General features: G+C 41.3%; 1 protein-coding gene across 1 annotated transcript in view; it reads left to right on the forward strand.

Annotated features, from left to right (window-relative positions):
- Positions 1-14,360, forward strand: part of ADAMTS9 (ADAM metallopeptidase with thrombospondin type 1 motif 9) — a 1,232,634-nt gene that overhangs the window by 1,117,779 nt on the left and 100,495 nt on the right. Inside the window, exon 37 of the mRNA XM_044077927.1 lies at positions 13,920-14,011. Coding sequence (XP_043933862.1) covers positions 13,920-14,011 — 92 coding nt within the window. The remainder of the gene's footprint in view (positions 1-13,919; positions 14,012-14,360) is intronic.

Raw genomic sequence — 14,360 nt, forward strand, 5'->3', positions numbered from 1 at the left:
AGAAGACCTATTCACCACATCATCTGCCTTGCTCTATTTCTTAAGTTACTAAGGAATAGTGATACTCTTAGATTTAGTCAGGAATATAGTAAAGCTTAGTTTACATATTGTTTTTGTTTATTTATCTGATTCTGTCCTGCAATGTTGTTTTAAATATTTTCTGTGTGTGGTTTTCAACTCTGATGTCAGTGTGAATTGATATTTAGTATTGTTTTGTTCTATTATTATTTATTATTAAATATATTTAAACATTTCATTGTGGCTGATCATTGTAGAGATATTTAAGTTTTGAGAGTACTTGCATATTTATTTAGTGACACTGTGTAGACCACTCCTAATAGCCTTGTTCTTGGTCAAACTGCCATTTGTATTAATATTAGTATTAAGCAGTACAATTAGACACCCTTTGTTAAGGGCTTTGATGTTTCTGGTGAGGGGTTCTGGTGGCAGTGGCAACTACTTTATAGTCTGGGCAAAAGGGGGCATAGTTAGTAAACCTGTGCTTTCCTTTCCCAGGTGTGTGTGTGTGTGTGTGTGTGTGTGTGTGTGTGTGTGTGTGTGTGTGTGTGTGTGTGTGTGTGTATGCAAATCAAACTTAAAAAGAGTGTGTGTGTCAGCAGGGACATGAAGCACTGGTTGGACGGAGAGAGTGTTGGAGAACCTGGCTTGGAACCTTGGCTGAGGACTCAACTCCATAGCTGTGCCAGTGGGGAGTCTTATTGGGGATCTGGAGAAAGAGGGAGAAACCAGCCCCAGGCTGACTGTGGTCTCTGTGTGCTTTTAAGGGAAATTGCACTTCATGCAGAGAGCTGCATCTGGAAATACTTTTATGTACCTGTCATCCTCCCAGTGAACATCCCACCACAGGTGCCACTGGTGAGGACTGAGTCTCCTTGATTACTGGCCCAGAGGTGGAATATCACCGTCACATATTGGTTGGCAGTGGTGGGTTGTCACATATTGGCTGGCAGTGGTGGAATCACCACATCACATATTAGTGAACACTGGTGTGGATATTGAACTTCTGTAGCTTGTAAGCAGTTGTCACTAAAGAAGGTGTTTGTACTCTCAAGCAGCCATATGGTAGACATTCAGAGTTTCAAATCACAATAATTTTATTTATTTTTTGTTAGTTTAGTTAGAGAGCAGGCAAGGGTGTCAGCAGAGAATTATGGCAAGCTGACAAGGAGACAGTTGGCTGTGATGTGCCAAGCCAAAGGACTGGGGCATGCCAACCCGACTAAAGGGGAAGTTATTGCAGCCTTAATCACATCTGCAGCACAGACCAGCACCAGAATGGCAACCAGACTGGCCTTGGAGATGTACCACTCTCATTAAATGAACAGTTAAATTTTTCCTCAAAGGACTTAAAAATCCATCTGAAGTTAAAGAGACTTGAACTGGAGGTCAAATGTTTGAAAGTAGAATCAGCAAAGAGACTGCAGCATTTGGAGGTCAAAGCAGAATCAGCAGGGAGACTTAGCTATCTGGAAGTCAAAGAAAATCAGAGGCAGAGGCAACAAGAAAAGGAAATGCTGAGTCTTTGCCAGAGTCATGGAGTTAATGGGGAAGGAAGCAACTGTGCCCCAGAAGCAATAAAGATCAGTAAATTTCTTCATCAGTACCAAGAAGATAATAATGTTGGTAGTTTTATTTGGATATTTGAAGGAGTATGCAAATAGCATAATGTTGACTGAGGGCTGTGGGTACAGTTCCTGACCCCCTTATTCCATGGTAAAGCTGTAACTGCTGTTTCTAAATTGTCTGATACTGATTGCTTAAATTATAATACAGTTAAAATTGTTTATTGGAATGCTTTAAGTTTACACCAGAAGCTTACAGAGAAAAGCTTTGTGAGCTTAGACACAAGGCAGATGAAAGTGTGTGTGTGATTATATTACTGAACTAAGCACTTATTTTCATAGATGGGCAAGTAGGTGTCAGGTCTCCACTTTTGAAGGGCTGGCAGACTTTTGGTGAGGGAACAAGCCCTTAGCACTTTGCCTGAGGACATGAGAATCTGGTTGGCAGATAGGGAATGCAACACCGTAGATGAGTAGGGGAAAAAAGGAGACCTATACTTAGCAAGCAGGGTATCGGCACACAGGAAAGGGATACACAGTGCTGCACGTGGGTATAAGGGGAACCCATGGTGGGCAGCCTAAACAGCCCCAACAGAGTTTTCCAGTAACAGGAGAAGCCACTAGTTCAGGTACAAGGCCAAGGTCAAGGGTTAAATGTTTTAAATGTAACCAGTAGGGCCATGTAACATACAGATGTCCTTGGAGGCAAGCTGGAGAACAAAAGGTGGGGAAGCCAGCAAGTGGGAATAACGGAATACCAGTGGTAAGTTGTCTGGAGGCAACATGGATACCAAACTACCACAAGAGGTTATATCCTGTCTTAGTAGATAGGAAACAGGCCACTGCTAAGAGAGACATAGCCTCTGACCTAACCATTCCAAAGCCTGCATTAGTTAAAGAGGTTCACTACTTGCATGGGTAGTCTACTCCAGTTAAAGCTTTAGTAGGGACTCCATTCCAAATACCTTTGGTTAGGGTTCAGCTTGACTGGAAGGGTTGAAAAGGAAGCAAGCAAGTAGGTGTGTTTGAGGATATCTCTGCAGATGTTCTGATAGGGAATGATTTTGATAATGCAGTACCTTGTGTGCATTCAGTTACACATAGTCAGGCTTGGAGGCAGGCATGTGGGTCTGCTAGCCTGAGGAGAAACATACAGACCTCACACTTGAAGCCAGGCTGGTGAGGTGGCTACTTCAGGGATGAAGCTACCATGTAGAAGTAAGACTGAAAGTGAGCCACAGCTGCTGGTTTGTACTGGTGTTCTGTCAGACAGAATGACTGTAAAGGCTGAAGTGAGTTGTAGTATCCGGGTTGACAGTGAGGCACTTATGTCAGAAGAGACCAGACTTTCTGTGGAAGGGGAACTAGAAAAGTTTACAAAGAGAGAGTTGAGACAGGCTCAGCTTTCAGACCCTACATTACAAGGCTTGAGGGAGGTAGCTAGGGAGGTGTCTGATTCTCATGGAAAAGGGGATTCCATATACTAGAACAAAGGGTTTCTGCATAGAGAATGGAATCCTGAGAGAGGTCTAGAGGGTAAGAGAAGACATCAGATGGTAGTGCCAACAGCCTACCATCTGGCACTTCTAGCCATAGACCATGACATTCCCTTTGCAGGTCATAGGGGCATGAAGCATACCAAGAGACGTATTATACAGAACTTTTACTGGCCTGGGATTGCAAGGGACGTAACAAGGTACTGCAAGACCTGTGAGCAGTCCCAAAAAGTAGGAAAGGTAGAAGACTAGGTAATACCTCCTTTAATGCCTTTGCCTCTGATTTAGGAGCCATTTCAGAGGGAAGCTATGGATATTGGGGGCCTCTGAGTACCCAAAGTTCCAGAGGGAAGAAGTGTATCCTAGTGGTAGTAGATTATGCTGATGCTGTAGCCCTGTCCTCCATTGAGGCAGAAAGGGTGTCAAATGCTTTGTTAGAAATTTTCAGCAGCATAGCTTTCCCAAGAGAAATACTGACTGACAGAGGTGACAATTTCATCTCAGGCCTGCTGGCTTGTCTGTGGGAGCGCACCCCCAGACTAATGGTTGGTTGAAGAAGTTAAGCTCTACACTAAAGACCATGCTATGGGCATTTGCAGACCAGTTTAAGAGGGAGTGGGACAAATATTTGCCCCATACGTTGTTTGCATACAGAGAGGAGCCCCAGAAATCCACAATTTTCTCACCTTTTGAGTTGCTGTATGGGCATAGGGTGAGGAGATCTCTAGGTTTGATTCACGATAAGTGGGAGTGTGACTGTGAATCCTACAAGGAGTCTGTTGTGTCATATGTCCAGAAAAGGCTCATGGAACTCATGGGCTTGGCCCAGAAGAACCATGCAGGAGCCTAAGAGCAGAAAACTGTCTGGTACGACAGGAATGCTCAAGTCAGAGAGTATGCTGTGGGAAAGCAGGTTATGGTTCTTATTCCCATCAGATACAATAAGCTGCAGGCAGCTTGGGAGAAACCCTTCAAAGTTGTAAAGAAGTTCAGTGCTGTTAACTACATAGTAGAATTGCTAGACAGGAGGCAGGGGCAACACATTGTACCATGTTAATATGATGAAACCTTTCCATGATAGGGAGGCCTTGGTGCTAAGTATTTGCAGTAGAAGGCAGGAGAAGTCTGAGGGGGATCTACAGCTACAGCAAGCTTGCCAGCAAAATCCCAAGTTACTGTGATGGAACCTAGGGTTGCAGGCATATGATATGACAGTGTAGCACTGTACAGGGGTCAGCAACACAAAGGCAGCTGGGATCACAAGACAGGGTATGGGGTGATGTATTCCCAGATAGGCTCATCCCTCTCAAGCAACATTTCTCAAGGGTCACTTGAAAAATTAGCTTCTGTCTTTGAAGTGGGAGGCAGGAGTTTGATGAAAGAAGGTACTGCTAGCACAGCTAGCTGGAATTTTATAAATAATTATGTATCATGTGTGAATAACAAAGTAATTTATATAAGATGCTTGTGTTACAAATGTATTAGAACTGTATGTCATGTGTATATCAAATGGCTTTGTACAGATGTTTGTATTGAAAAGGTATTTGTAATGTGCTTGTGTTTGCAGTGTATCCACAGTGTGCCCTACTGGAAGAGAACAGAAATGTACATGCAATATTATTTATAACTGTTTAAATGTTTTATTGAGGCTCCTTGATTACTGGCCCAGAGGTGGGATATCCACATTGCATATTGGTTGACAGTGGTGGGTCATCACACTATCTGTATATTTTTGGTCACTTTTTCTGTCATATCATTCATACAAATTTGGAAAGCATCTCCTGCACATATATCAGCAACTCACAGATGGTATTCCTGTCTATTTCAAAATACCAAGCAAAACTTGACCAATTGAACATGGTGCTCTTGTGTAAAACAAACACCAACAAATCAGGAACCTCACTAAAAAGGCAGCACAGCAGAAGAAAACAAAATTATTAAACCAGTACTGAAAAATGCAGCTCAGTTAAACAAGTTGAATTAAGATACAACTATTTATTGTAAGCGGTTTCTTTAAGAAGAATCTTCATATTTCTTCAGACAAAAGTATTTTAAAAAACACCTTCAATTTATACATGACATCAGCAAATTCAAAACTTTTAGAACAATGAAACACTAAGCATTTTAACCACTTTTATGCTGGAAAAATATATGTACAGACATGCATATGTATCTCTCTGCTGTTACAACCTGTACCTAAACTGATAGGACTATTACCTGTCATAAACATTTAACTTTAGTAAACTGGAAATGGAAATTGCATCATTTAAACCAGGGGGAAAGCTTACATTTAGAAACACTCGCCACCAGGTTTCCTTCTGCTCTAAAAACTACTTTCCAGGGACCCACACTAGAATCCCTTTTAACCTGATGCACCACTACTAATTTAAAAACATGATCTGAAAATATCCTAAGATGTCTAAATAGTGCATTGCATTCTTTTTTGGTTGAAACCTCATAAAAATGCTCATAAATTCTTTGAGCTAGTTTGTGCTGGGTTTTACCCACATAGAAAGCAGGACACTGTAAGCAAAATGCAATGTAAACCACAGCCTGTGTGTGGCAGCTGTACCTTCCCCTTATAGAAATTGTCTTGTTAGCTACTTTAATTTGTGAACCAGAGAATACATGACAACACTGATTACACATACCACATGAGGTCATTTTACCACTTTCATGAAGCTGTTTCTCTCTTTCCAAAAAGTCTTTTTATATTGGGACCCCGCCTATATACAGTATTAGGTCATTGCCCCAATAAGTCCACCATATCAACATCATTTTTAAAGATGCTCCAATTTTTATTTAGTATGTCAGAAATTATAAAGCTGTTACTATTATAGGTGGTAACAAAACGACAAACCACATGGTGCTCTTACCACTGTGCAAATTTAATACAGTTCAATCTCTCATAGGTTCATAGGTTCATACTAGGCTATCTGCCCTAGGGCATTTATAAGCCTAGCCAGAATGTGTTTGGTTTTCGCTACCCATTTTAAATTAATTTTGCTATGCCCTTTTTTGAGGTTAGTATACTGTGCCTCTGTCTAACAGTGACACAGAAGTGATACCCGGGGTAAACCTACGATCTCCCATCCACTCATCAAGATTCCTCTTGAAGAGAGTCAATGAGGGACTCTGCCTAACCTGGACTGGGATTTTATTCCAGAGTGAAGGGAGCCCCTGGGTTATGAATCTGTCCCTCCAGCATGTCCTATTTATTTCGGTGCTGAGGTTCAAGTCTCTCGAGCATGTAGCTCGATGTGATTTGGATTTTCTGAGGTGCAGCATGTCCATTAATTCCAGGTTGGACATGGCTTTATAGGTCAGGCACAGATCACCTCTGAACAGGCGGTATGCCACTGAGTAGAGCTGGAGTTTCTTTAACCGGGCAGCATATGGCATCTGTTTGAGCCCTTTGATCCTCTTGGTGAGGTACTTTTGGGGTCTTTCCAGTTGCTGCAGGTGTCTGGTAAGGTACATCCCAAAAGGGGCATTGTACTCAATTATGGGCCTGATGAGGGATGAGTAAAGAGGCACGATGACCTCCTCTGATCTAGATGTGAATCCCTTCATGATTAGGTTGGCTATATAAAATGTTTTTCTAACCACTTTGGCCACGTGGTTGTCTAATGAGAGATTGCTATCAACTTGGGTCCCCAGATCCCTAATTACTTCTTCTGTACTTAATGGATTACCACTTATGTGGTAATTTGTGGGCACTTTGTTTTTGCCAAAGGGAATGACTATACACTTTTTGGCATTTAGCTTGAGGCCATGGCTCTGGCACCAGTTGTCTGTTTCTATGAGGCCCTTTTGGAGGATGCTTGTGTCGGCTGGAGAGTTGATTATGGCGCCCAGTTTGCAGTCATCTGCAAACTTGGTCAGCCACAGTCCTTCCGTGTTGGCCTGTACCGCCGAGAAATATATACCGAACAAGAGAGGTCCCAGGACTGAGACTTGTGGGACGCCACTTGTAACTGGTTTGGAGTCTGACATGGCTCCAGCAATTCTAACCATGTGGGTTCTGTCCTTGAGTCAGTTTGCAACCCATCTAGTGACATAGGGGGTTTATATTTAAGCTGGTGAGCTTATCTATAATGCCCGAGTGCGGTATTGTATCGAAGGCTTTTGCGAGGTCCAGGTAGGCTGTGTGGACCACCTTCCCCTCGTCAATGGCCTTGGTGACTGTTTCAAAGAAATCAACCAGGTTTAAGAGGCAGGATCTGCCCTGAACAAAGCCGAACGGGGTAGGATCCAGTGTCTGTAGGTCCCCAATATCTTTATTTATGGGGTCCATGATGATCCTTTCCATAAATTTGCAGACCAAGCTAGTCAGGCATATGGGGCGATAGTTTCCAGGATCCGTTGAGGCACCACCTTTGTGGAGAGGGACCACAGTTGCTGTATGCCACTCTTTGGGTACAGATCCTGTAGTAAGGCTGAGATTGAATAGTAGTTTTATGTTTGGGTTTAGCTCTTCTTGGAGTTCATGTAGGACGCAGCCCGGGACACCGTCTGGTCGCATTGATGCTGTATTTTTTGCTTTGGAGAGGGCGGCTCTTACCTGAGCATCTGAGATGTCAGCGGGGCAGAACTCTGCTGGGATAGATATTTGCCCTTTTGGTGGTGGGGGGGGGAGTTTGCGCTGAACCTGTCAGCTAGGTTGTTGGCAATGTCTGTGGGTTCAGTGTATTTTTTGTCATTTTGGACTAATTCTGAGCATATCTGGGAATTACCACCCAGTTTCTAACTTAACTAAAGAAAGCCTTGTGATTATCCTTAGTGTCCTGTGCAATTTTTCTCTCGAAGCTGGCCTTAGATGATTTTATGAGTGCCCATAGTTTTTTGCTAATACTGATCAGAGATGCCTTCCCTTTTTGGAATTTTGCTCTATCATTTAGTAGCTTCCTCCTTCTATTGTATAGTTTGTTTATGGCTGGGGTCCACCAGACAGGACGTCTGCCTTTGGAGGATTGGGTCTTGGTTTTATTTGGGATTGCATGATCCATGAATTCCTGAAGGTGTTCATAGAATGCATTTATAAAGGATTCTGCGGTCTGGGCCGTATTTTCCACAGGTCCGCGGGCTTTGAATGATTCCACCTCAGTTTTGAGGAGTGTGAAATTTGCTTTAGAGAAGTTTTTCACTGTGGTTTTCTGGGAAGGGGGTGGTGTCGGGATGTGAATATCCAGTGAGATTAGTTTATGGTCTGATCTTACCAGTGAGGGATACACTTCTGGTCTGGAGCATAGAGTCCCCATGTTGGTGATGATCAGGTCCAGTATATTTTCCCCTCTTGTGGGAGTGGTAACAAGTTGTTCCATAGCATTTGAGTTTATAAATTCTAGGAACCTTTGGGCTAGGGTGTTGGAGCTAGAGTAATGCTCCCAGTCTATGTTTGGGTAGTTGAAGTTGCCCAATATAATGGTGTATAGAGAGACCTTCATATTTTCCAGTGTTCTCAGGAAAGCCGAGTGGGGTTCCTGGGTTAGGGAGAGTGGTCTGTAGCAGGCTATAAACTGGAAGGCAGTTTTACCCACTGTTAGTTGCACATGGATAGTCTCTGATGCTTCGTGCTGTGCCACAAACCTGGAGGTGTGGGCATCTTTGATGAATATTGATACTCCTTTTGTGGGTCGGTCCAAGTTTTGGGGCCAAAAAGCATGGTATGAGGTATAACCTGGTAGTGCTGGGGTGCTCTCGGGAGCCTTGAACCTGGTTTCTGTTACTGCACAGATATCAATATTCTCCATGCTAAGGAGAGTTTCGAGTGCGTGCATCTTGAGGTTTAGACTTCTGGCATTGAGTAGCATTACTCTTAGTTTCTTATCTCTTGTGATACCTATGGAGGTGGGTTTGTCTTTTGAGCCTTGCCTAAAAAAGGCACTATGGGGGTAGCAAGAGCCTTTGCCAATATCCGGAAGCCCAGGGGTGACAGGTGCAAGCCATCCCTAGCGAAGCATCGTGGCTTGTCGAGCATGTCATCCCAGGCTGACAGGCATTGGATCCCCTTTGAATGACACCAATACTTAAGCCAATTGTTGAAATTGATTATCTTGTCTTCATATTGTGGCATCATTCTTGGTGTGGGTAAGATGCTACTCAAGGTCAGGGTCATACCGGCCTGGGCCACATGCTCAGAGAGTTCCTCTATGTCTCTTTTCTGTAGTCCAGGGAGGTACGTCTCAGGTCATTCACACCAGCATGGACAATGACTGAGTCATATTTGTACTTGCCTTGGAGTGACCTGAGTGCTTGTGTTATGTGGCAGATTCTAGCGCCCGACAGGCAGCTCACCAAGACCTTCTCCTTGTTCAACCTGGTGAGCGGGATGTCAGTGTGCCTGACAATAGAGTCACCTATTACAAGTGTATCAAGTGTGTTGTTTAGCCTTAAGGGCTGTGACTGTTCAGCACACTGGCTTTGTGAGCTATGTGAGATATGTGTTGCATGTGTTTTGTTTTGGGGTAGCGGTTGCTTGGGTGTCTGCTTTGGAGGTCTCTGCTGCTTAGGCAGATTTTTATTTAGAGCCTCCGAGTATGTTTTTGTGTGTTTATGTGTTTGGTTTGCTGTCGTGGTAGGTCTATGTGAGACTGGAATTGTACTGAGTGTGGGTTCCTTCTCCTCCTGACTGATTACGCCAGTACTGAGTTGAGAGAGCTTAGCCTCCATTTTGGCTATATGGATGCATCTCTCACATGTGTTGGAATTTGTTGGGAGGAGGAGAGGGTTGTCTGTGTACATGAGGCAGTTGTAACATTGCCTCAAGATTCCCAGATTCACCAGCTGGACCGGAGAGAAGATTGACAACTGACCTTTGGACATGCTAGAATAGTATTGGGAATTCCTTTATAACTGAAAAAAAGGGCCAATGGGGAACAAGGTACTCAAGAGGACTTTGTGAGAGTGTAGTGCTTTTAATTTTTTAGTGCTGACTTATATAATTGCTTTAGTGAGCAAGTGCCTTTAGTGAGCAAGTGCCAGGTAACTTAAATGCAATGTGTTACAGGTAACTTAAATGCCAAAATGACAGACAGTAACTTTCTTTTAAGTGAAACAAGGAAATGAGTACAGTAAGCAATGCAGATATCACTAGGGATCCACAGAAGAGCTGAAAAGCCGCGTTTTAGGTGATATTAGCGTTTCAGGGAAATAACAAGCAAACAAGCAACAAGCATAAAAACAGAGCTAGATTCAGCAGGCCTGGATCTAGTCTATGCTACAGCAAACAAGGTGTACCAATTTCAGTAAGAAACAGTTGAAACATGCAGGCACTATAAGCCTTTAACCAGAAATTCCCAGCTCAGAAGGACAGAGTCCAGCCTCTCCTCCCACAAGAGTGCAGACCGCAAACCTTCTTAATGTAAAATAACTGGCCTGAAGCCCAAGTGCTTAAACCAGAACTAATACACTTTTAGAATAACAGACACTGTGCCCTCAATCAGCAGTTCCCAACTTAGAAGGATGTAAGCTACCTGTCCTGCCACCACAGTGCAGGCCACAAAACTTCCTAATGTAAAACAACTGGTCTGAAGACCAAGTGATTAATCCAAAAGACTTAGAATGATAGCTACACTTTAATCAAGTTACTACCAAGCAGTAATAAATACAATTGAATACTTTGAAGAATGCCTGGATTAGTGCTCAAGTTAATCAAACAAAGCCAGATTCAGCAGGCCCGGATCTAGTCTACGCTACAGCAAACAAGATGTACCAATTTCAGTAAGAAGCAGTTCAAATATGCAGGCACTATAAGCCTTTAACCAGAAATTCCCAGCTCAGAAGGGCAGAGTCCAGCCTCTCCTCCCACAAGAGTGCAGACCACGAACCCTTTTAATGTAAAATAACTGGCCTGAAGCCCAAGTGCTTAAACCAGAATTAATACACTTTTAGAATAACAGACACTGAGCCCTCAGTCAGCAGTTCCCAACTTAGAAGGATGCAAGCTACCTGTCCTGCCACTACAGTGCAGACCACAAACCTTCTTAATGTAAAACAACTGGTCTGAAGCCCAAGTGCTTAAACTAAAAGGCTTAGAATGAGTTACACCAAGAAGTAATAAATACAACTGAGTACTTTTAAGATGACGCAAAAGCAAAATAAAGTAGGAAGAAACACAAATACAGTAAAAGCAGATATATTTTTTTTTTTTTCAGAAAAGTAGCAAAAACAGTAGTAAAAACAATTCACATGCAGTGCAAGCTGGCACACTTGAGTATGTAGCAATATTAGTCCGTACACAGTTTGAAAAAATGTAATTAAATTAAAAAGGACTAAAAGCAAGTGCAGAAAGGGTTTATTAGGTAGAATGTGGTAAAGAGATGGGACTGGGGGAGTGTCCTAGATCAAATCTACAGTGGGGCGGGCACTGCAAAAGCCACCAAATTTAAACTACAACCAAGAACAGGGAGGGGCATGGGGAAGACAGTTTCAACAGAGCTAGATATGAAGAATCACAGTCCAAATTATAAAACCACAAAAAGTGCAGAAAATATACTTAAATCAGCTTATGTCCAGTTGATGTATGCAGACAAATATCAGTAGCCAGCAACTCGATTTAAAATGATTACTAGAAATGTAACCAACACAGATTTTAATGTTACCAGAAACCCCCCAAGCTAATTAACACTTAAAGGAATTTCAAAGCAGTCTAACAACTACTGCAGAGCTTCAGAGACACACACAAGACAGTTTCAGCAGAGCTAGATATGAAGAATCACAGTCCAAATTATAAAACCACAAAAAGTGCAGAAAATATACTTAAATCAGCTTATGTCCAGTTGATGTATGCAGACAAATATCAGTCTTTTTACATACTTTAAACTGTAGATCTTATGCATCAGAAGGATATCAATAGAACTTCCTAGGACACACTTCTGGAGAGAAAGATACATCTGTCAGAGATTTCCACTCCTCTGGAATAGGATTCCAATCTATATCTTGCAGAGCACCTCCATGACCTTGTTTAAATGCAACTTGGATGATTGGATGTGAAACCCTAAATTTCTGCTGGGGATTGCCCCGGCTTCTCTCCTGGACATGAGTAATCCTTGCTAGAAAAACCTTGGGCATAGACAATATCTCTCATCTAGTATTTTATTGGGATTTAACAGCTAAGCTTGTAAAGACCCTTGAGTCAGTAGCCTAGTAACACCCTATGACCCTGTGAACCTCTGATCACCTGTGCTGGTATTGTCAGACCTCTATGAGCAAGCTATATATATATATATATATATATATATATATATATATATATATACATATATTGTCTTGTGCTGCTTGCTAGTGACATCTTCCTTGTACAGATGGAAGGAGGAGGTCATATGGAACCTATGGCTTGACCCAGAATGCTGTAAGTTTCCATATGTCTCTGGTATGTAGTTCTGGTGTCAATGGCAATAATGTTCTGGTTTTGGAAAGACTTTATAGTGATTGTAGCTAAACAGAAATTGATTAGGACCAGGTATAGGACAGTGTGCATGTGTGTGTGTGGGGGTCCAAAAAACAAATAAGATATTGGAATAACTTCTTATAGTGTTTATGCACACCTCTTTAGAAGATAGTTGTCTTTGCCAAGAGAGTTTGAAGGGGATAATGTGGATGTGTCTGCAGCATCATGTTTCCTGTTATTGTTTTTAAGTATTGGAAGCAAGTATGTGATGCATATGTATAAAACACATTTCTGTTCTTATCTGTGTTCATAACAGAGCAGACATTTCAAATGCTGTTCTCTCGTTTTGTCTTAATTGTAATGCCTACTTCAGTTGAGATTATTTAAAAAATGGCAAAAATCTCTGAAAAACTGAAGCATGATCAAAATTTCTTATGATCCTTACTGATATATTCATTTTAAATCTCAATACAAATCTGTTCTGAATCACTTTTTTTTTACTCTACTGTTCATAAAGAATATCATAGCCACTTATATGTAGCACCCAACAGAAAAACAATGAAAATTGATAGATGTCTATATGCTTTTTTACAAAAAATAGGAAGCTATAGGAAAAGCACTCAATATTTAGATTAGGTGCTATATATATTCCATATACCATATGTCTTCTTATGTTCTCTATGTATCTTCTATAAATTATTGGGATTTATAAAACAAGTAATTCTGTACATGTTAAAGTATTTTGCTGCACATGGTCACTAAGCATTGTTGTTTACTTTGTGTATTTTGTATCTAGAAAACCAATTAAAATATTTAAAAAATGAGACTTGATAGAGGTGCTAAGGAATGTAGCAGCCGAAGGAGGTATATGTTGCTGCAGAAGAGAATTCATATAAGTGCTAAAAATTAGTCCTATGTATGATGTAGAGAATAAAATATATGAGGTTTTGCCTTATGAGACTTAATCATATAATTGAATGGGCAGTTATCATTAAATCCAGAGGGTAAATGTCTTAGTAATGCTATATATTTATACACTTTTCATAAAGTTCTTAGAAGAAGTAAACACCACTCATATGGCAGTCTTGTCAGATCTGTGTCATAATCCAATATGGTTTCTGTGTCTTGTGTTATTATAACATATCCCTGCCTTCTTCAGGTGCCAATGATATGACAGAGCTTCAGTGAAACATAGGATAGGCAATAATGCATTCTGCAGTTTATTACTGCATCAGCAAGGTTACTGCTCTTGTTTAAGTGTATCACATTTATACTGCTGCAGTGAGAATTGCTGCTAGATCCCATTTGCATTTTTATCTCCTGTGTAACTATCTCTATGTTATTTTGTGTCATGTAGACTTGTGGATGGTGTGGGGAATAGCTAAGAATGCTTCTAAGCATCAATGTTGTTTATTTTTGCATTGTTGCTAATTCATTTTTTTTCTTCAGCAACTGATTTACATTTTGCACACACTCGTGAAGGCTGGTCTGTACCATTTGCAACAGCAGGCGACTGTTACAGTGCTGCTAGATGTCCACAGGTTAGTATAGAAATTTTCTTTTTTTAAAATATCAGGGCTTGTCCATTCCATTTTACACTGCCACACAACCAACCAGCTGCATCCTTATATTGAATATATACCTATTCAGAGTATGTAATATACCACTATAAAGGATTCCATTAAATCAAATGCAGAATGGTGAATTCCCCAAATACTGAAAGACTGAGTAATAGAATATATTGCAGTACTGAATAATTGTTAAATACATTACAAATAAAATGTGCATTGAAACAAGTAGGGGAGCTATGGCCGGAAGAAGTGGTTGGCTACCCCCCTATTTCCCAAGTCTCAAGGTAATAACTCTAGAGTTACTGTATAATCAAAATAT

This window comes from Protopterus annectens, chromosome 7.part0 (genome assembly GCF_019279795.1).
Source record: "Protopterus annectens isolate FY-2018-M chromosome 7.part0, PAN1.0, whole genome shotgun sequence".
NCBI lineage: Eukaryota > Metazoa > Chordata > Ceratodontiformes > Protopteridae > Protopterus > Protopterus annectens.